This window comes from Nyctibius grandis, chromosome 32 (assembly GCF_013368605.1).
Source record: "Nyctibius grandis isolate bNycGra1 chromosome 32, bNycGra1.pri, whole genome shotgun sequence".
Taxonomy (NCBI): domain Eukaryota; kingdom Metazoa; phylum Chordata; class Aves; order Nyctibiiformes; family Nyctibiidae; genus Nyctibius; species Nyctibius grandis.
The window spans coordinates 3,076,691-3,100,405 of NC_090689.1; the positions used below are offsets into that span (position 1 = coordinate 3,076,691).

At 39.2% G+C, this 23,715-nt stretch overlaps 1 protein-coding gene across 1 annotated transcript in view; it reads left to right on the forward strand.

The window, feature by feature from the left end:
• Positions 1–23,715, forward strand: part of STAG1 (STAG1 cohesin complex component) — a 163,170-nt gene that overhangs the window by 89,842 nt on the left and 49,613 nt on the right. The window contains exons 10-13 of the mRNA XM_068421035.1: positions 6,578–6,701; positions 14,699–14,797; positions 19,596–19,675; positions 22,196–22,303. Coding sequence (XP_068277136.1) covers positions 6,578–6,701; positions 14,699–14,797; positions 19,596–19,675; positions 22,196–22,303 — 411 coding nt within the window. The remainder of the gene's footprint in view (positions 1–6,577; positions 6,702–14,698; positions 14,798–19,595; positions 19,676–22,195; positions 22,304–23,715) is intronic.

Sequence of the window (23,715 nt, forward strand, 5' to 3'; positions counted from 1 at the left end):
TAGGTAATAAAGTTGAGGAAATTAAATCCAAAGAGTGTTTCCATTTTTATCTCTTCAGAATTTAGTGTATTGTATCAAACAAGAAATCACATTTTCCTAGTAGCTCCTGCTCTTGTGTGGGGTTGGAAGAAGGCTGTACCTGTTGCTGGTCTGCATGCTCTTTCTTTTTTTTTTTTCTTTCTTTTTAAAACCTCCTTTTGTAACCAAGATTTCTTTACATGTCTCCTGCAACCATTAGGAAAGGGCTGGTTTTGCTGATATTGCTGTAACAAAGGAGAGGCTAAATAAGTAAACTCTGCTTACCCATGGCCTCAAAAAAGATGCCCAGGCTGACACTGTTAGACCACTGAAGAATTTGCTGAGACCAGTCAAGTAGTGGTGTGCTCTGAACAGGGTGGGTGGCACCACTTCTGCCACTGTTTTGAGAGGGTCAGAAGAAGTAAGTGCTTCCAGATCTGCCCCCAAGAGCCACTTCTGTGAGGAGTCATCATCTCTCTGGCTTCCTGAACTTCTGTGAAGCTCCTGAGAGAGTCTGTTACAACATATATCTGAATATGAGTAATCTGTAGACAACAGAGAACATGGATTCAAATTTCTGCAGTCACAGCTGTGTGAGAACATAGAGGGGAAAAAAATAGCTGTATTAAAACCAGCTAATTGAAGAGAAAACCAGGGCCAGGGGGTAGAAAAAAGGAAAGGATTTCAAACTATTATCTGCTTCCATAATGTTTCTTAAGCATTCCTTCTCTCAAATAGTTCAAATGATTTATAAACTTGACATCATTTTACAGTCCTTAGACCATAGACAAGTGGTAATGATTTCTAAAGAATGTTATTTTAATTATTCCCAGAGAATAAATCCCTTTCTATACTATGATTCAGACTCTGCCACAGTGATTCATGCTTAGTGACCTTTGTAACTTAAATAGCAAGTCTTTGATCTAAACAAAAAGCTCCCCCCCAAACTGTTTCATTCAGAATGGAGCTGTCTTCCTTACTAGTAAGCTAGTGTTGCAGCCAGGTTATGTCTTCTTTCTGTAGATTGGCTTCCAGTTTACTGGAAGATTTCAATGCTCACTTCTCACGTAAAAAAAAAAAAAAATGCAGAAATAGGTAAACAGTTTTCTAGGTGTAATGTTAGTCTTAGTGTTAAGAGCAGATTTGGTCAAAAATTGAGATATTCTTGATAAACATGCAGGAGATGTGCCTGCCTCATGGCATATTTCCTTATCTCTTTCCTGAATCACTTTTTCTGACTATTTTTGTGTTGCTTTATGATATATTTGGTTTTCCATTGATTAATTTTTGTCATCTCTAAAACTGAGAGCATCAAAGGGGAAACGTAAGAGTAAATTCAGTTAGAGTCACGTTGCTGAGCTCGTGTTGGTGGGTATAAAACCAGCAGAGATGGTGACTGTGGTAAATAGGATGCAGGGCCATGAGAGTAATCGGGGTTGTCCAGAGAGGCTGTAGAGTATCTGTCCATGGAAATACTCAAAAATTGATTGTACAAGGCATGTGTAGGGGCTTGGACAGGGTGATGATCAGAGCTCCTAATCTCAAAATAACCAGCTTTGTGTCTGTGTGAGTAATACCTTTGGTATGTAGTAATGAGATACTATATATTGGTAGGTCAGGGATCTTCAAAGTAACCTTTTTTTTTTGTCTGAAGTTAAACAAGCTGGCAGTTGCTTGCAGGGTACATGTATATTTAAAAAAAAAAAGAGGAGGGGAGGCCTATTTCTTCATTTCAGTTGTATCTGCGTATGGGAGATTACTTTGAATCTGAGATTATTGCCACATAGTTTCTCAGATGTAACAAGTATTTAGAAAATGTTCATCACTCTCAACTGTTACTTGAGATGTCAGAATTTTGTTTTTGCTACTTCCCTGCTTTTGACTTAGCAATGTGTGTCCAGACACATTTCCCTTTCAGAGAATTCTTACTGGAGTTCTACTTCATAGTATCTTTTTGTTTTGAATGCTCAAAGAGCTGTTCCTCTGGATGTGAATGTCCAGAAGAACAGAACTGTTACAGTTTTAACTTCTGGCAAACCTGAATGGGGATCCTCAGACTGATGGACATGATGGTTTCTTGATTTCATGCAATGCAGTGAGCCTGTCCTGAGGTATTATTCTGGCAGTACTGATAATTAAGGTAAAACTTGCCAAATCTAGATGCCATCTTTATGAAGAAGATGCTTGTGTCTCCCTCCAAGGTGCTCCTTTCCCTCCTACTGAGTAAATAGGATGATGGTGACAAGTTACATGTGAGTTCCACTCTGGAAAACAAGAGTGTTGCATTAAAACAAGGGAGAGGGGATACTAGATAGAAGTCTAGTGAGGAAGCAGGTGGGAGACTGAGACAAGCAAAAACCAGTGAGCACAGGGAAATGAAAATCCAAACAAAACTGTGGAAAAAACCTTTTCCCTCCCCCCTAAATGTGTTATCCTAAGGAGGTGAAACATATATCTTAGGTGACAAGAAAATGCATTAGGTTTTTATATGTTGAAAAAACAGGTAGAAATTACCGAGACTGTCGCTTATAGGCATAAAAAGAAGAGAAAGGCAAAAAGTTACGTCTTTGTACTTAGATGAGTTTGACCTTAATATTAAGTTTAAAACCACACACTGCTCCCTTTCCTACAAAGGCACGTATCATACTTCCTATAAGCAAAGTTGTTAGTATGGTAAGTCTTTGAGAAACACTGGTTTTGGAGATACGTAGAGCTACATCTTGAAATTCAAGTCATGTCTTCAAACAATACAATTCCTTGTTCTGGCAAGAATGTTGGATAATCGGCTTAGTAACATGTTATTAAAATAGCTACTTAAGTAGCACTCTGTGTAGAATTACTTAGAAATGGGAGTGCTGATTCCCAACCCCTCCAGTGAGCATTCACCAGAATTTTTGGAAGTGGGCTCTGCACACTTAGTTTTCTTACCCTTCTTCCCTTATGGGGTCCTAATTCAGCTCCAAGAGATGAGAGAGTCATAGAAAAAAGTAGAAAAGACATTTTGTCCAATTCTCCCTATAACTACATCTTCAAAACGCTCAGAAACTATCAAGCAGCCCAAGAGTCAGGCATAGTTTGGTCCAGTTGGCAATGGTATAGTAGCGTAGAGCTGCACCATTTCATGTCCCTTGCCTGGGAATTTGAGATTCCATCTCAAAGAACGCCAAAGGCAGGTGAGTGACCCTCATTTCTGTCCTTGTTAGAAGGTTTTCTCATAGACTAACTCTTACCCAGCCCATTGACTGAAACATCTTATCTTTATTTTCTGTTCGTGCCCAATTTGCATGTTGAGCAATACCATGTCCTTCTGCAGGTTATCTGTAGTTCTCTCTGTCTTAAGAGCGAGATGTGAGAAGCAAAAAGGCCATGGTGATACCAGGCAAGCAAACACGCAGTAAGAGTGTAGTCAGGCATCCTTTAGGAGCTTCCAAGAAGTCTTGAAGCAGTCACTGCTCTGCTAGTCATCTCCATGTCATGCCTCGGGTGTTTTCCCTCAACGCTGGGAATGCTTTAAGGATTAGCTTAAGCATTAGTTTTGGTTTCTGTGCTGGACTAGATTCTGTTCCTTTCAAGAAGCATTTGGCAAGTAATACAAACTTACATCACTAATTTATAATTACGGTAATTAATAATGCATCAGTTATTCCAAAAGTACTTCCAGTGCTTCTGTGATTAGTATTTACACGTTCTTATGTCACCCACAAATAGCATACATTTTCAGTAAATTAAAGAATTCATAGTGACTATGACAAGAAGCTGAAATATATTTAAGTGTGTAAAAATTATGAGAAAAGAATTATAGTTTAATAACAAGCAATTGATCACACGCATAGCAAAGGTATAAAGGCTTTTTGGCTGTACTGTTTGATACCGCATCGTGCGGGCACGGAATCAGTGATTCCTGCAAGAAGATGAATGATTCTTCTTGGTAATACAGTTACCTGGAAGATGGTGGTGGAGTGGGAAATTAGTGTCTCACAAATTCTCCTGCCTCTCCATCAGCTTCAGTCAGTTCGCTAGTCTCACATGTCTTATACATGATTCTTTCCCATTTTCAATTATACTGAAGATGTTAAATTTTTATTATACTAAATCTTGTAATTAATTGAATAGCTTTATTCTTTCTTTTTTCTTTTTTTTTTTTTTTAAATTATAAATAGCAGCTTGGAGTGAGTGTTTGTCCATAGTGCCTAGGGATCCCTGAGAAGCTTTTGAATCAAGACTCAGTTTTTCACTGTCTGCCTAGGGAAGCTCGAATGCATTCTTACAGAAAAGATAAATTTTCCTGATTTTTGGCTGGCTGTGCTGCATGATTAAATAGCTGTTGACACTGGGGTTCTTCTTGGGGTTGCCATTAAATCCTTCCAAAATGCTTCACAGTTAGTAAATTTATAAGGTGATGAAATAACCTACTTGGATGTGAGGACTCAGGCTGTCATCCCCTAGTGGAAATGTCTTCATGGCTACTTTGTGCTGCTGTATATGTGACTCCCCTTTTTTTTCTTGATTCATACTTATCAGTCTTTTAGCCTTGCGTTCTGAATCCTTCCACCTATATTTTGTTTTAAAAATAGTTTAAAAATAATTCCTTATAAGAGAATTGCTAATCTAGTTTAGTGTGAAGTAACATACCATTAGACGTATATATTAATATATTCATAGTTTTAATTAAAACTTGTCTTCATTGTGGCTGCATTCCCCATAATGAATGCAGGTTTTATAGTGCAAACCCTTGAATGTAATATTTTAACACATTCGTCCTTGCAGTATCTAAAACCTGTTTGGGAAATCCCTGGTAGGAACAGCTTATTTAGTGCCCTACTCCACTTGTAATGCAGCTTGTCTACGTTGTGGATTGACCATTACCGTGGTTTTGAGGTCACAGGGTCTTGAGGGAGTTTGACAGACCAGTTTTAATGATTCTGTTTGGAAGTTGATCGAGTCAGTGTGTTTCATGTAGGCAAACAGGGACAATAATAGCGGTTTGATGGCATTCCTACAGATTTCCCCCTCACATTCATACATTAGCTTTAAATGCATGTTTTATGCTGTTACATCAGTATTGTTTCCTCCCTGTAATTTGAAATTGAATGAGAAAAACAGCGGCTTGGCTGAAGAAGTTTCACATCTAGTCATGTGCGATACTGCGATCGATTGCCGTGTTCGTGTAGGAACTGTGGTTTTCTCCTGGGTATCTGGAAGATCATGTACAGTAGAGCGGCCCCTACTGAGGTGGATCTATCTGAAGGCTGGAAGTACCTTGGCAGTTACAGTATGGAGTAGTCATGGTTTTGTTTTACTATTTTGTGTGTATGAACTTACGCAGTGAGTATCTTGAACAGAAGTTTGAGCGCGTTTTATTTATATTTTGTAACATTGAAGACTTCAGGGAAAATGCAGTTTATCTTATTTGCAATTATTCTCTTACTTGAAGCTTATATTTTTTTCATAAATTAGATTTCGTTTTTGGGCTCTGTTGGTGCTGTTGTAGAATTAAGTTGATGTTTATTACTTTTCCAAGAAGACTTTTTTATAAAAACACAGGTCAAAAGTCTTAATTATAAGCAAGGGCAGTGTTTGCAAAGCACCAGATATTCCCTTCTTCTGTACAGTGACTCTTTACGTTCCTCTTTTATTACAGCTGAAATTTGAACTGTGAAGCAGTGCCAGCTGGAGTGGCACAAGTGATTTCTCAAAGTTAACAGATGTCTCGGAGATGAAATTACTAAAGGGCCAGATGGCCCCAATCCCTTTTCCCGTTGTTTAGCCGTCGTTCATGATTAGTAAATATGCCGTGCTCTGTGTCAGTCAGGCAGGAAAGTGCCAATCAGATTGAAATAATTTCCATCCCTGATTTCTTTAGGTGATCTCTCCAGACAGTTTCCTGCTGCTCTTCCTCAATAAGCAGCTGATAAGGCTGCCTGAGATAGGTCTTTGCCTCTTCCATCACTTGCCTCAGTCAGAATGTATAAAAAAAGCAAGAAAACTGGAAGAAACCAATGTTGAAATGTAAATGTTCTCCTGGGTTTTGTTGTAGGGGCTTTCATGCAGTGCATGAAACAAGATCTGTTTGTGTACCGAATTCCATTCTGCCCCTCTGGCAGGCTCCTTTGGTTCAACCAAATAACCTTTTCCACCTTGCAATTGTTCTACACCTCTACCTGGAGAGAGTCAAGCCTGCTAAGCAAATGTCAGGGACAGTGTTTCCGAAATGATAGTCTAGAGGAGGTTTGTAGCTTGGGTTCGTAGTTCTCTTTGAAAAGAGGGAGGTAAAACATGGAGTAATAGACTAAGAAGCAAACTAGGGTGAGAATTTTTGGAGATAATAGAAATATCATATCTGAATATAGAAATATTGAAATTATTAGATAGATCAGTGAGTTCAAGGACATAAAGGAACAGAAAATCAGTGAGATGGCAGTGAGAACCACAGCCCCTACATCGTGAAGTTCTTCAAAAGTAAAAGCGAAATATTACAGTTAGGGCAATGGGAATGAGAAGTAAATAGTATGTGTTTGTAATCTGGTTAATACTTTTCCTTTTGTTTTTTCCTTATTAGTGATGCTATTGCTGAGATCAGAGCTGTCTGTATCGAAGAAATTGGTGTCTGGATGAAAATGTACAGTGATGCCTTCCTGAATGATAGTTATTTAAAGTATGTTGGTTGGACACTACATGACAGGGTAAGTATTGTGTATTACTGTACATAGCAGTAGGCAGCTGGTGTTACATTAGCCAAGACATGTTTAGTGTATCATCTGTGATTTGTAAAGAGGTTCTTCCTTGCCTGTTATTTATCTTTCAACAAGCTTATTTCAAGGTATTCCCTTAAATTAGGATACAGTACTACCAGACTGCACGCTTGGTTCATGTGCTTTTCGTGTTTTCAGTCTCCATTACAATATCTTAATAGAAATGTTTCCATGCTGCTTTTCTTCCGATTACAAGAGAAAGAGACGTTTCCTCACATCACCCCTGAGAACCTTTGTGTCTGGTGCAGAAGGGAAAAGAGGTTTCCAGGTGTGTCTTCCATTTACATTGCCCAGTAGAGGAAAGAACATCTATGGGTCTCTAACAACATCACTGGCTCCACAACCAGTGGAGTTCTCATCAATTGATTTTCCCTTGAAGAATCTCTTCAAGGTTCTCTTTAGGTTTTTCTTCAAAAAAATGTTGAAACACCAGGTGGAAGCAAAAAGATTTCTATCCAGAGGTTCTTTCCTGTCTCACCACCTTTCTCAGTACTGACGGTATCCACACCATGCCTCTGCTGGGTAGCAACAGGCCCAAGTACCACTCAGTTCCTGCAGCAAGAGTAGCCCATTCCTAACACTAATAGAACAGGACTTTGCACTGCTGACTGTGTGGGTTCTTTGTACACCAGGCAGCAACTGGGACCAGCTGTCTTCCTGCTCTCACCAAAACCACTAGAAACATTTGTTTTACTCTAAACTCTTTTGCTAACGTTATCGAAGGAAAACAGATGAGACCTACCTATCCTGTTGAAATGTTCATTAAATTCCAGCATCCCATTTCAGACTATTCTTTTTTTCTAGGAGTACTGCTGGAAAAAATTAGAAGTTTGCAAGTTCGTTGTGATTATTTGCATAACTGGTAGTTAATGGTGATTCTTTAAAAAGATGATTTCTTCAATAACTTGGGGCAGCATATGAACATTGAGGGTATGACTCGGTCACCTTTTTTTTTTGCTGAAGTCTGAACAAGAGCAGTTAGAAAGAAGTTAGCTGCAGCTAGTTCTCTTGCTTTAGCTATAGCTGACAAGGATCTGCATCTTACCTTGATTTGGACCAGAAGTTTACTTGTTTATCCTGTCTGCTTTAGAGACTAGATATATGATGTCTTTCCTCTCTGAGCCTATAATTCTCAAACTTTTACTTTACAAACTTTCCCCAAACTTTTACATTACATCTCATTGTTACAAAACTCGATTAAGAGGAAGATCTGCTTACTGCTGCAATCAACCATGACTGCTGTTTACTCCAGAGACACTACGCTTCCTGTCATTAAAGCTTGGATGTGGCAACGTGGCTGTCACAGTGCTTTGAGGGGCAGAGCTGCTGCTCCATCTCTGTACCTCATTTTTAATGTTGGTGTGCCTCACCTAGCAGGCATGCTTCAGGAGGTGATCACTGCTCCAAGTTACCAAATCAGTGGGGAGGTCAACTCAGGTTGGAGGATAAGGATTTTAGGTGTGGTGGAGGGCTTTATTTTACTACAGCTTTTAATTAAAAATAAATTATCCCTTGATGCAGGGGATTTTTTTTGAGCACATTCTAATCCTTGCAGAACATTTCCACAAAGTAGCACTTCCAGTGGGAGAGCAGAATCCAGCAGCGTTGCACTTCACGGCTCTCAGTCACCTTCTAGTGTCTGGGAAGCCCAGCCATTTCTCAGATAAGTCCCTTTAACCACGTGTGAAACCCAGCCATTCCTCACGGCACTGGCTGTGACTGGTGACAGCTTCTCACACTCTTATCTGTCACATCCAGCAATTTCTCATCTCATGTCCAATAGTTTCTCATATCCCCTTCAGTTAGCTTAACCTCAGGCCAGGGTCTAGTCATCTGCCTGCAGCCTTAACATATATTTATACTTCAGCTTTTTAAAAATTATTATCTTCTTTCATATCAGACAGATTTTAAATTACAGTGTTATGGTAAAAAAAAGGGGGTTTTCCATCTGGTCCAGGCACAGAAGAATGCTATCAGGCTACTCCTGCCTCTGCTTGCTTTGGAAGATTTTTTTGTTGCAGGCCTCGAAAGTGCCTTGGGGGTTCTAAGTCTTTAAATCACTAGCTAATCTGTTTAATATCCTGATATACGTGATATGGGATATTTTTTATTGATGTAGTGTACGTTTAACCTATAAGTGAGACAGATTGTAAGTAGAATAGGGGAAGAGGCAGAGGCAGGTGAGCCACATGTCAAAGGATGAGAAGAGAGAGAATGGAGAGTAAGAGACATTTGGGGAGGCACAGAAAGGAGGAGGGAAGTGCAATGGGAAGAATATATTGAAAAAAGATGGAATAAGAATGAATTAAAAATGCAAACCCTCCAACAGTACAAGATCCCTTAACAGTGTGGCTTTCATTGGCACCACCTGAAAAACTTGCCAGCTGGTACCCAGGTTTCTTGATTTTGCTTTGCTTTGATCAGATAATTTTTGCTGTGATTGGTACTTAAAATACTGAAAAAATGAAGGCTGAGGCACTAGTCATAAAGTATTTCCATTTCATATGAACATAAGTCACCCCAAAATGATTAAAAAAGAGAGGAGGCAGCAGTGCAAGAGATTCATGAGCAGTTTCATACGGTACTTCAGAAGACATGCAAATTAAACCGCAAGGAAGACACAGTTCTTACACCTCCTTGTAGTAGCTCCAGTGTAGTCTTTCAGAGGCAGGACACAGAAGTTTAGTTCTCTAATATCAGAAATCTGTCTGTTTTGTGTGTTAATCCTGTCTCTTCCCCAGATTTCAGATGAACGTCCATAGGACTTTTTCTTTCTTATAGATTACTTTCTCATTTGAATATGGGTTTCGAGTTCTGCCCTTCCTTTTAAGCTTCTTTTTCATTCCCATGGATCTGGGAGCATAAATTAAAAAAATATAAAACTATAATATAGTTGCATAAAAAAACCTCTTTAAGAAAAGAAGTCTTAAATGAGACTGTCCAGTCTGAAATTTCACCTGTCTTATTGATGTGTGGAACTGTTTTGAAACCATAACTGTGCCTCTAGATACCTAGACAATCATGGCTCTTAAACCAGTTCCTAACACATAAGAAAATGCCTTTTCCTTCTTTGCGTGCCTCTGCTTTACTTATTGTCTGTTTCTGTGAAAGGAATGAACACATCTGGTCCTCTGGAACAGATGGTGTTTGAATATTGCATTGTGATGGCATCCGAACTTAAAAGGATGAAAAAAATAGAACTTGTTTTTATTAGGATTATATAGAAAGTGAAACTGTAGTTTTTCCAAACTTCTGAATGTTTAACTTTATATCATGTCCTTGGTACCTGATTTTCTTGGTTTTGGGAAAGCTGGAGAAAATTAAAAAATGCATCAGATGATACATGGTATTGAGCGGGCCTGTGCAGAGAGAGCACAGCTGCTTGCTCCTGCCAGGAATACTCCTGCCATAGGTACTAATGTGCTGCAGGACATTTTCATCTGTTTCTCTCTGGCACTGCAACTATTTCTGTTGTTAGGCAGCAGATTACCTCAAAACACATCACCCTAGAGCATCAAATTGCCACACAGTATGTATCATGGTCATCATAAGTTGTGGGATTGAAGATACCCAGAAATTCAGGTCATTTTTCTACACAAGAGAAAAGCAAACTGCAATCTGCAGAAATATGGTAGCGCAAAGAGCTGAGCAAATTATTTATCTATTAGTAAAACTTGATAAATTTAAAAAAAGAGCAGAAGCCCTTGGCCACCAAAAAAGAATTGGAAAAATCCCAAAGAAGAAACATGAAGTGTGAAAAGAGAGAAATGACTTTGCTGGCTCCCTTGACCACCCACCTATTTAAAAATTACTTAAAACCGTTTCTGAGGGCTCAGAAAGTCATCTCTGATCTAAGCCTTCATCTGGCGTGTGAGCTGACACGTAGCAGTGCACCTTTAATAGCCATTTCTGCAGCTGTGGTATCCCTGAGTGTTACGAGAAGTCTAGTTCTGTTGGGAGGTGGCAAACTGATACTCAAAAGTATCAACTTACATGGAAGGTTAAGAATCTAAGGTGGCTTGAGGCCAGGCCAGAAGTGTCTGGAGGATTATCTCAAAAAAATAGGGAAGATGTGAGAACTGTTTGTCATTAAACAGTGTTGATAAACATTTGATGTTTTTGTTTTAGGTTCTAATCTCAAATTGTAAATAAAAGAAAGCATTAAGGATTAGTGTGAAGCATTTCTCATTAATGACAAAATTTTATATAACAAAAATAATAAAAATATATAAATAATTATCTAAAAATGCTTTGAGAGTAGGGGAATCACAGGAATAATTAGGCTGGAGCAAGGCAGGCGTAGAACCGATGACGGTATGGATGAATTCAGGATTCCGCAATAATCAAGTGTCACAATTATAAATTGGACAAAACCACAAGTAAGTATGTTTTTCTGGAAGATGAAACTCAGGAGAATGGAAGGTCTTAGTTTTAGAACGCTGGTAGTGCAAATATTTTGTCCATTATTTACTTGGAAAATGGCAAGGCTTTCCTTTCAGAGAGGTTCTTTCTGTCTGTAAAGCACAGATGTGACTACACAAAAATAGCTGGGAAGCGATGCTCATTTTCTTCAGCAGAATTAAAGATATTGTGTGGTCACAAATATTTGCTGCCTTAGGTTGACTCGTATTCACTATGAACTTCAGCTCAGAATTGCAGAAAATCTGGCTAAAATCTAGTCTGGGAAATATTTTTGCTTGTTCCTTTCCTGCTCAAGGCAGAGTTCACTGTATATCCACAGTGGTTCTCACAGTCATATTTTCTTAAAAAACTCTGGTGTTGGTTATTCCACAGCTCTCTGTAGCAGTTTGAGTGCTTAACTATGTTTGCCACTAAAAAGTCCTTCCTCGCGTAAGCTAAACAGTCTGTTGTAATTTTAAGTTATTATTTCTTTTCCTACCCAGTGTGCACATAAAAAGTGACAATTCCTTTTCTCCCCTTCCCTCAAAGCAAACTAACTTTTCTTTGTTGTGCTACAAAGATATTTACAGAAATTTTTCTTCATTACCTCTTGGGTCCGTTCCATACCGTGCCCAGACCTTCTTTATTTTATCTTCCTTCTGGTTTTTGTATTCCTCTTGTGCTTGACCTCCTAATTAATTCATTAGTTAAGTAAGTTCATATCTTAGTTTAGTAAGTCTCTTCCTGTCCTTGCTCTGCATCACTGTTTGCAGCTTTTACCCTGGCATAAGTTTCTTAGGAATTACTCTACCTTTAGCATTCCCACCTGCTTCCTTCCTTGCTAGATGGGAAATTTCTGCTGTGTTCTTTCCCCAGAAAGTGTTTGGGGTGTTAAATCTCGTGTTACTTGGATGATTCTCATAGTTACTCAAGAAACATCTCGTGTCTGGCATGTGGATGGTCTGTGGCACATTGCTACTCCTCCACTCTGTGTTTCGGTGCAGTGTATCCACGTACACCTTCACTTCTGCCTTCCTTAGGTTCTTCTCCAGGTCATTGCTACTTATGCTTCCCCGTGGGTTCCTGTCACTAATCTCCACTGACTCTATTTTAAAACCTTAACAGGATTAGCAAGCTGACATGCAGGGGCTCTTCCCTCTCCAAAGAGATTAATTCCATGCTTGACCAACAGTTTAAAAACCAGACCTTTTCACAGTCAGAGAAAGTCCTCCTGTCATTTGTCTGCCAAGAAAGGCAGTCATTTCCAGGGATCGCCTCTGTGTCTCCTGGGCCTTTGCTCTCAGGTAGAGGGACCAGGTGTAACACAACCTTTCTCTTCCTCACCTGCTCCTGCAGTCACTTGTCTTCTGCCTTGGATCCGGTGAGCGGCAGGAGGATGGTAGCCTGGTTCAGTACGCTTTTGTTAGCATCTGGCTGCAGTCTCCTGGTGGGCCATGCAAGCATCAAATGTTCACAGGTGTGCTTCCTATCTACCTTGCTTGATTTGCTCACTTAAGACTTAGAGACCCTCAGCATCAGGCCTGAACTTAACTCTGGGGCCATTGAGCCACGGAGTTCGGTGAAGTCCACAAGGCCTTTGGACTCCACGGGGAATCCAAACCTTATGTGCACAGGTCTCAAGTCTTGTTGCTGTTGGCACTGATTTTTTTTCTGTACCTAACCAATTCAGAGTTCTGCATTTCGGGACTACAGCACTGGTTGAATAACAAGCCATCTGCTTACAAGCGGGACACTCTTCACTGAAGTTGTAACTAAACCTGCTACCTCACTGTTGCTCTGTAGTGTTCATCACATGCCAAAACTGATACTGATCTGTGGCTTAGCTAAGGCCCTAAGAGGCTTACATCCTCTGCTGATGATTAGTGAGGACTCCAGAGATCCTGGCCTTTCTGAATGCCACACAGCAGAGGAAACACCATTTCTGGTACTGCAGCACAGGTACCATTAAAAGAAGAATAATAACAAGCAGAATTTATCTGTGCTTTTTTCTCTTGAAGAAAGTTCTTTTCTCTGCCTTGAAAGACGTTATAATAGATACTTTAAACATAACTTTCATCTCATTGACTTTTTCTGCAATGGTAGTAAAAAAGATCCCTAGAAGAGAGCATGAGTGCTCAGAGACTCATCATGGATGTAAAGAGATGATTTCTCAGGAACAATAGTTCTTCAAGGAAAAGTTGTTCTGAAAAATCTTCCTTTCAACTTCTGTCCTTCCTTTATCTTCTATTTCAATTTTTGAAATAGGTGGGAAGGAGGAAAGAAACTTAAAAAATAACCATTTTTAGCTTCTGGTTTTATGTCAGTCTCTGAATATTCTTTCAGTTTTTAGCTTGAGCAGTTTTCTGAATACAGACTTGATTATAGAACAGACAGGCTCACAAATGAAGGCCTCTGGGTATGGAGTTTTATTTATAAAGTTCAGTAATTCCTATTAGTTCTTGAGCAGCTTAAGGCCTTGCACTTGGTAGTGTACTCACTTTCATAAAAGTAAGTTCACACTGCAGTGAACTCCACGGATTATATTTGAGCAGATTTGTGTTTATAACATTTTTGCTATCTACAAATGTTTTTCAACAAGAATCCAGTTTGCCAAGACTCTGCAGTTGAGCTGAGCTGTACATCTGCAGCCAGCCAGATGACGTGCATGTGCACAGGGGAGCCAGCTCTTCTCTTTGTCATCGATGTTTCTGCAGGCGACAAACCTTGATCCATAGGCACTGTCTCATGACGCCCACATTTCCTGCCTCAGCCCACCAGATCAAAGCAATCCCCATCTAAAGAGCAGCTGGGAATGAGCTGCTGCCACCAGAACAACTCAGACGGGCACAAGCTGCTTTTCTTCCCACGGGCTCCTCAGGCTGTGGCTTAGATACATTGTTCTTGTGGCAGCAGCCTGCTCCCCACTGGAGGGTCTCTCAGGCCTTTTGCATCCTTCAACCTGTGCCTGTCCTATGATGAGATGGGATGTGGAAAATTTCAGAATAATAAATCCAGTGTGTATTCCTTCTGTCCCTGGGAAAAGGAGAGACCAGGCTCGGAGATGGCTGAGATGTTTGAGTGGGCTACACGCAGCCCATGCTCAGTCACTTTGAACGCTTGTGCATTGATTGTAAACACCAACCACCAGGCAGAAGTTATCCGTGGTCTCTTGCCTAAAGATCAATAGCTGCTCTGTCTTCTCACCAACCACCTTGAGATCATACGTCTTTATTTTGTATTTACTTGCTACATTCTTTATCGTTTTGTGGAGTTACTTGAAAGGGAAACAGTAACAGACATTTAACTGATGGCACGTTAAACTCTTTATATATGCAGATAGGGAGAAAATTCAACATTGTTTGTAGGCAGCTGCATGTGGTTTTTTGGGTTTGAGCTGAATTGCAAATTGCCTTTGGTAACTCGTGTAAAATTTTAAATGTACATTAAATTACAATGTGATATTATTTAATATTCATGTGCATTTGATGAGGGTATTATGTCAGCTAATCTTAGTGTGTTTCATTTAGCAAGGTGAAGTGAGGTTGAAGTGTTTGAAAGCTCTTCAGAGTCTGTATACCAACAGAGAGTTATTTCCAAAACTGGAGCTATTCACTAACAGATTCAAGGTAAGAGGAAATACAATTTTTGGAAGGAGTACAGAAAATAAAAGTATCGTCTGTCTTGTCCTCTTGCAGTCTTTGAGTTGTGTATATTAAATGCAAAAATAAACTCATTTGTTTGTGACAAAGCTTATAACTGCAGCACTAAAACTGTATTACTGAATGCTGAGATTCAGCCAAATTCATTTTACAGTGTTTATCTTGTGAGATTTGTCAGGATGATTATTTATCTGTTTGTGTTATTGATAGTTTATATATTGTCATTATTCAATCTGCTTGTGCTTATTTAATTTTAGATTTATTGAATTTTAAGGACGTGTACGGGGTGTTTCACACAATCTAAAATACATCTGAATTTAACAGCCTGTAACAAAAGACTGATCATAAGACAGCTTTTTAGTTGAATATGTGCTTCTGTTTGGAGGAAGAGATACTTTGATCTACACCACAATATTCTACACAGTGAAATACCTTGCTGCAGAACAGGAGTTTACATCGTGCTTTTAGACAGACCCCTGAGCATGATTGTCCTGTTTAGGAGATAAGTACTGGAGGAATATTTCATGGGGTTTTTTTACTAGCAGAAACACGCTGAGTTTTGCTTAATATCTTGATGAGAATGTGGCTGTTAATTGACTTTGTGGCGTGACTGCTTTATTTCACAAGTGAAGTATCTGGAGAGATGAGTGCAGCAATACTGTCGTTGCTTCTGTTTGGATGCTCTGCAAAGGAAGCTTTCGGGCACTGTCACCACGTCGGCTGGCACCTTTTACCATCGCTTTTGTGTTCTGGAGAACACAGAACTGTGGTAAAGGCTCCCCCCCAAGGAAAGACTAATTTAATTTATTTTCGTTTAAATCATGATTATAATGCTGATGAAAAATTCTGTTTAGAAAAGAAGTGGAGATTTAAATGCTCATAAATAACTACTGTGCCTGAGACTTCAAAACTTCTCACTGTAGATTTTATACTGCTTCACTGGTTTTGTCTGTCATTGCAGTTACTATTGACTCCTCCAGTTTGATCTAGGAAAGCACAAAGTATAGAAAACTTGTTACATCTTCCCTATATGTAAACAAATCATAAAAACATGATGGTAATCAGCCTTTTACCACATTCATTCGAGATGGAGAAAAAAGATGCTTAAACAGCAGGAGAGTTACATAATAGAACAGACTCCTTTATTAATAATCTCCTTCATTTGACATTTTTAAGGGCAGATTAAATAAGTATGTCAAGAATGAGCTAGGTATAGTTGACTTCAAAGTAGGAGATGAAACTAGACCATTTGTGAGATCACTTCAGGGCCTATATTCTTCTAATTTTGTGAAGTCGGTTTCTGGGACTACTGCAGTAGAGACAAACTTTACTCTCACAGAAGAGGGCCTGGCAAAGGGGTTCAGGCCTCAGACTACTTCTGTAATGCCTCCATAAGTCTGGTTTGCTTATCGTCTCAGGACAACCAGAAATACTAGTTAACTCTCCAGGAAAATGAACCCTCCAACTCTGCTGCTTTTCTTGTTCCATCTGTGCAGACTTACAGACTTGTTTATATTTGCTTCTTCCATAATTCCATTTATTTCAAAATAGGCCACCCAAACTCTAAGGGTCTCTGTATCTGCTTCTCTTTACTAGAAAATGTGCTGGATGCTTCTCTCAGCCTCCTGTAATTTGTAAGGGAAATTGCTGCTTTGAGTCTGAACCTATCCCATTCCCCAGCAAAACTTTTCAAGACGGTTGGAGGCACTTTGAGAAATAATTACTCTGTAATGTACTTCAAAAACCTACAGGAACATGAAACATCTAAATACTTCCTCCTGGCTTTTGACAGTATAGACAGTCTTATTTGTTAGAAGAAGTCAGGTTAGACTGTGCATTGCTTCTTGGTTTAGAATGGCTCAAGGCATTTTCAATTCTGTCAAAAAGATTCAGAGGAAAGGGAACACTGTTAGGAATCCTTGTCTTCTGTTCCATTAAAGCTGTTTTTACTACAGAAATCTGTATCATTATGAAATAAATTAGAGAAAAGGTGAGTTCAAAGTCTCTGTGTGCCTGGAGAACAGACATGTTTAACATGATGATTTATCAGTTTCAGTCTCCAGCCCCATCAAGAGAACAAAAAGCTGGCATTGCCCAAGTGCCTCCACTTGGATTTACAGCTCTGCTGACAGGGACGTGGTCTTTGGCACCAGCATGGAGCAAAGTTTCAAATTAATGCTTTTTGAATCTGCGATACATTACTTGAATGTCTTGCCACCACAAACTCTACCACCACCCCCTGAAAAATAATTGACCTAAATGCCATTCTCGGTTCCACATCTGCTTATTTATATTTCCTCACCAGACACTAATTGACCTGCACAGTTCAGCTGGTATTCAGCTCAATCCATTCAAACTGTCAAGAGAAATCTCTCTAGAGGTCTTCTAGCTGTTTAAAGTATCGATTAATTTGATCCAGAATGACTTGTACTGGGGTGTTAATGTTTCACCACCTTCCAGACAGCTGTGATATGCTAGGAAATCAGCTTTGTCCATCAAAAGAAGATCTGTCCATCAAAGAGGAGACTTCTGTTTTCCATCAAGAAGTCCTGTCTGATACAAACATTAACTGAAGCCATATGGAAAAGATGTGAATTAGCTCTTTTGCAGTGAGTGCCAAAGTCAAGGCACCAGCAGATGTAGATGCAGCTGTTTAGTTCCTGTCCCTCATCCCTGGCCCTTTGCAGGAGAGTGCTGTCTCCGTGGCCTGAGAAGCAAAAGGAGACAGATTTGCTCTTCAGCCTTGTTCACAGCCTAATACAGAACTGCAAACTGATCTTCATAGACAGTGAAAATTAATATTTCAAATGATAAATACAGGCCTGTGTCCTGTTCTACTGCTGTACAGTGGTACAGGAAATTTCTCTCACAGCAGATTGAGCAGCTGGGGTTTGTAACTTACTAAACTACAGAAGTTACACCTTCCAGAGGCATTGGGTGCTCAGACCTCATTTTCAAGGATCTTGGTGCCTGGCTGGCAGGTGCCATCACACAGAGATGCTGGCACCAAGGCAGAAAGTAAGAAATGACACATCCACAGCGTTTATTTTAAGCCTGATGTTTCTGTGAAAAATTGAGAGAACAGTCTTTTTGATAAGAAAACATTGCCATGTCAGTTGGTTTCAAAGTCCAAAAGGCCTCCAAATTCAGAGAGTACTTCTCGCTCTGTAGGCAGGAGGGAAGATCCCTTCCAGGCTTTTGTCAGGGTGTAGAAGTTGTTTTGTACTTGTGTGCTTACTCCTTTGTGTGCAGTTAGTTCTGTCCCTGTGGTATCCTGGAGTTTGAGATAGACTTTGAGGGAGTGTATGAAATTCCACTGGAACTTTTAAGATCAGTATCTCTGGCTGTTCTTTCTCCTGATGTTGTTATTAGTTGTTGTTCCTTGACCAGGAGCTTAGGAAAAATGGACAGCATTTTTTTTGTCTTGCCCATACACAGAATTTCCTGTTTGGAAAGTGATTTCACTGTTTGAATCTCTTCATGGGCTTCTCACAGTCTCTAAAACTGCCTAGATATAACAGCTCAATGCATCAAATTTCCCAGGCACTTAATGGTGATTGACGGAGATGCATTCAGTCATAGTGACATAAAGCATCTCTACAGACCCGTTTTTGTTGAGAGGTAACACCTGAGACAGCCACAATGCATTCTTTACATACTGCTCCTAAATTGTCATATTGAAATGAGCATCAGTTGCTTGACATTCACCTTCAGCCTTTAAATGTCTGGAACAGTAGAGAAAAGAGGTGAACACCTTTATTTTGTCCTGATTTGTTCTTGGTGATTTTCACTGTTGTTTCCTAACGCTTCCCTTGTTTCTTTTCCAGTCCCTGACTTCTATTTTTTCACATCCCAAAATGTCATGTAGTGCCTAGTCCATCCTGAAGCAGGTCAAGCCACAGAAATCAAGTTTTATTTTCAGATGGCCCAATTTCTTTTCATTAACTTGATCAGTCAAGCAAAGAACATCAGGACATATTGCATTTTTATGGATGGATAGACATTCTCCCCAGATAGGGAGGACAACATACACTAATCACATCTATTTTTGGTTGCCAGTAAGCAAACTCTGAAACTAAGGAGACAGAACCCCTTAGGAGACTTCTAATAACTACAGGGTCCTTAGAAGTTACCAAATCATTAGATGTGATTGGAAAGTGGTGTGCTTATCTCCACTAGAAAGAGTATAGGAAAATATAAAGTCAAACCATGGAATTCCCCACTTTCCTGTGGAAGGTCTGTAGTGTAATTCTTGAGATCAGCTTGAAACCTCAAGATGTAGCCAGGTATAAAGGCCACGACTTCATAGGCAATATGCAGGTGCATATATTCAGGTGTGATTTGCTTCACAGTATTTCCAAATAGGCATATGTGTAGCCTTCATCGCTCTAAATTTATTTGGTTTTGGGGGGATGAAGCAGAGCAATTTTTCTGCTGTTCCTTTTTAGGAAAGAATGTTAAATAAGACCAGTACAGAACAGTGCTTCAACTCCACATCTGCTTGCTTGTTCCCTGGAAAACACAGGAGGATAAGGGCTGCTTGTTAAGCGTTTGTTCTCATTCCTGTGTGCCTGTTATTCCATTGTGCATAGAGCACACAGCTTCCTAAGATGTACATTAAATGGTTGAATAATATTAAAGTGCTTTCATGTGTCTAGTTGAAAGATCTTTATCCCCCAAAGTATTTATTTTGTCATCTACAGAATTCTTGATCTGATAGCTGTTTGTGTGTTTGTTTTGTCACTGTAATGAAATTCCTTTTCAGGATCGCATTGTATCAATGACACTTGATAAGGAATATGATGTAGCTGTGGAAGCCATTCGATTAGTCACGCTAATACTTCAGTGAGTATTTTCCAAAACCAGTATATTCCCTTTGAGAGTTACCTAAACCAGTAATATTTAATTGACTTGATTGCTTGTGTAATGAAGTGAATCTGTTACTTTACACTTAGAATGAAGTTGAACTGAATATGTAATAATATGGTCATGAAGCTAAAATAAGCTATTCCATCTCACGGAAATACAATACGTAAAATATAAAAATGTATTGATGTATTGAGACTATTAATGCATCCATTGTCGTGGTAGAATGCCAAAGGGTGTTTATACCTTTTGCCAAGGGAAAGATGATTGTCCTCCGCAAAATAAGTACCTGTGGGTTACATTTGCTAAAACACTCTAGTGGTAACTAAGCAAAGACCCAGTGTTAGGAGATTTGATTACCTGACACAGCTGAAAAGAGAGTCATCTGGTAAATAAGCTGAGGGGGAAAAGATGCTGGCTTCAGCACCCTTGCTTGGGTTATGTGGAGGTGGCAGTGGGAGCTTGCAGTTTTAAACACTTGGCCATGCAGGAGGAGACGTGCTTCCAGGTCCTCAACTTTCTCTTACAGAGATGCAGTGGCTTCCCTGAGGCAAAGATCCAGTCCAGAGATCACCCCACATGCTGGCAGTTTGAACCAGCCTGTCCACAGCAGCCTCACGAGTGTGCTGCTGGAGGAGCACTGCTAAGCTTTCATTATATGTTCATTCAAACTGATGTTAAAGAAAATCTGTTTTACGAAGAGATGCATAGAATTTCTGCATCATACTTTATACCCAGTGACTCCACTTTGAAGAACTTTTTTGGACATGCAGAATTTGGATGAAAAATTAGACTAGCTTTTCCTCTTAGTAAAGAAGTCTGGACTTCATTTTTTTTATTTATGGGTCACTCTGCTTTACAGATACTAGACTTGTAATATTAGGAAGAAAGGAAATCTTGTATCTACTGTTATATTTTTAAAGCAAATATAACAGATACGATCACAAATGAGATGTAGAACACATCTGTTCCTTACATTATTAGCAACGTTTGGGAACACAGTAAGATTTTAGGTCAAAAATTATCCAGTGCACCCTTTTTTTTCCTGTCCTGTTTTGGTTTTGGTTGCACGATGAAAACATAGCTAAATGCATATATGGGTCATGTTGAACAGCACAGAGCAATATTCTGGCAGGTAGGAACTCCAAAAAGATGTCATGAACAATCATGATGGGGATTGACCAATTAAAAATTGTTTGTAGTATGAAGCCAAATGATGTATAGAGTCCTGATACATAAATGTTCCTGATGAACGCTGACTAAACAAGGAGGGAAGTAATATTTCCTGCATGAGACAGTGGTGGTATTTTGATATCGTTGGTGGAATATAATTGTTCCACGGCTAATCGCATTTTTCAAGAATACTGCTGAAAAATGGAAGTTTTTCTGAGTTTCAGAAAACTCACACACAAAATCCACCTTGAGCTCAGAAACTGCAGAAGCCCCAACTATGTCATTTATCCAAGACAGGGGTAAATGGTGGCTTGTTCTTTTCAATCAATAATTATAGAAAATGAACTTTTCATCATCTTTCATCCAGCACAGCAGGTACGATCAGATTCAGTTCCTTGATGTTGAAAATGAAGTCTATATCTAATGAGCACGATAACTACTGTAAAAGTGAGGGACAATTTATTGTATTGGCATTATTGTAATTCTAAATGCACACCGTGATTCAATCCTAAAGTGATTATGTGTTCAGTTGACTGGCGGATGGATGCACAGCGCTAGTTCTGTGTCCCCACTTTGTGGCATAATCTGGTTTAGTTTTCTGCTGCCCATATCCAGAGCATTTCTGTGCCTTCTCCCGTTGCTGGGGCAGTTTTATGCACCTGGCCTGGCCCTTTCAGCAGCTGGAATTGGGAATATTCCTTCCTGCTTACCAGCCAGCAGAGAGGCACCTCCTGCCCCGCAGCGCACAAGAGCACGTGGACTGTCACATGGAAAGACTTAACTCCTGAGAATGGAGTAGGCCAGGAGGCTGAAGCAGGTTTTCCCAGTCTCAGATTTGAATACTTTAAAAATTAAAAGCTTTGAAAGCAAACAGACATTGCTATAGAAGTAAATAAGTTTAAGCAAGCAATTATATTTTCCTCAAGTAATATTCTAGGTTTTTAGTTTAATGTTTGATAATGAGTGTTTGGCATCTTGTAATATGTGCATTGTAGTTAGCGTGGTAGTCTAAGTAATTAAGAAGGGCAAGATTTGTAAGCAGTGATGACATTTTTTTCATAATATTAGGTTTCTTTATATATATATATATATATATATGTAGATACATCTGGGAGAAGGAAATCAGACAAACTTTCAGCCTTACAGGCCCTTTAAATATCTCTGTATTTGGAAATGAACCAAAGATCCTTGAAGTCAGTGTTCAGCCATTTAGGATTTTGTATGAAGGAAATCAGTCTTGTAACTGTCAGAAGTAAGTTATGGGAGGTGATGGGATTGAAATGAAACATTTGTTTTAGTTCAGGTGTTACTTTCTGACTCTTTCAGTGGAAGCGAAGAAGCTCTGTCAAATGAAGACTGTGAGAATGTTTATCACTTGGTATATTCAGCACACCGGCCTGTTGCAGTCGCAGCTGGAGAATTCCTTCACAAAAAGTAAGTTATTGGTTGCCCTGGAATAAGAGCGGATTTGTGAATGCTCCCTAGTAGAGGTGAGATCAAAAGGCAAGGAAGCAGTAGGGTGAAATAGCCCAATTTAGCAAATCAGGTATTTAAGACAGACACTTATTCTCTTGTTTAAATTTAAGACCTAAATACTTGAAGAAACTGAATTTACTTTTTTCTTGCTCTAGAATTCAGGTAACTTTTCCTAACTCCTCAAGGGCTAAATATACAAAGGCTGCATAAACCTCTAAAATTGGTTTAAATCCTGTAGCTCTGGCTGAATTACTGTTGTGATAATATATATATAGGGCCTGTACATCCCTGATGATCTGCCTGATAGGCAGTCATCATTTTTACGAAGTTTTAAACCAGTTTATTTCAAAAATGTGAACTCGAGAGGTTTTATGTAGTAATAATTAAGAAATTTGTTTTTAAACTCCCCAACATCCCCCGAAAATACATTACACCATGGTTGCATCTTCTACGTACCCACTATGCCAAAGGAAATGAGCTAGGTTTTCATGGATGTGAATCATCCCCCATCAGTAACTATGACCAGGACGTTGCCACATCCTAGTAGTTAACCTTTGCATTTTAGTGTTTGCATTTAAAAGTCTTTAGTAGTAGTTTTATTGTTTCCCCTCACGGGCTGTGACATGAGAGTTCTTTAATATATTTATGGAATATTTGTATCAGAATCTCGGTTCTCTAATTTTTCATGCCAAGATACATGACAGAAAAAATTATGTAAAAACATAATTTCTCGTTTGCCAGTGTTCTAATTTTCTGTGTTTTATTAACGATTTAGAAGTCCACATTGTAATTGTAAGCTTTCATTAGTGGATTTCTGGAATTCCATGTTTGTGATGAGGCATTATCTGTTTCAAGGAATTAATTTACAAAATTCAGTTACGTTTAGTTTCCTACATGACATTTTACAAGTTATAGGAAAGGGTTAGGTAGTTTTTAAAAATATATACTGAAATGCCTTTGTTAATCAACACGTGACAGAATAATTTTGAAAAATGCCTTGAAGGGAAACAAAAACATATCTGCACTAGTGTAAAGACAAAACTTTATCCTAACTTTGCTTTACACCCAGATACTATGCTGTGTTCTATAAACGTCTCTCAAGGTAAACAGCATTGACAGAAGATTGTCCCATTCCTAACACTCATTTTCTCTTGGTCTCTGCTAACATGTAAGAGCTGGGGCTCCATTAAAACAAGTTAGAATCTGCTTGAGGCATTTGAGGTGGGATTTCTCTCACCTAATTTTATACATTTAAATGTTACTTTCTACATGTAAGCTAGTCATTAGGCTCGCTCTCTGTAGTTGGCAAAGGAAAGCAAATAACACAGAGTATCACTGACTCAACCCTGAGGTGTGTGTTTTTATTTCAG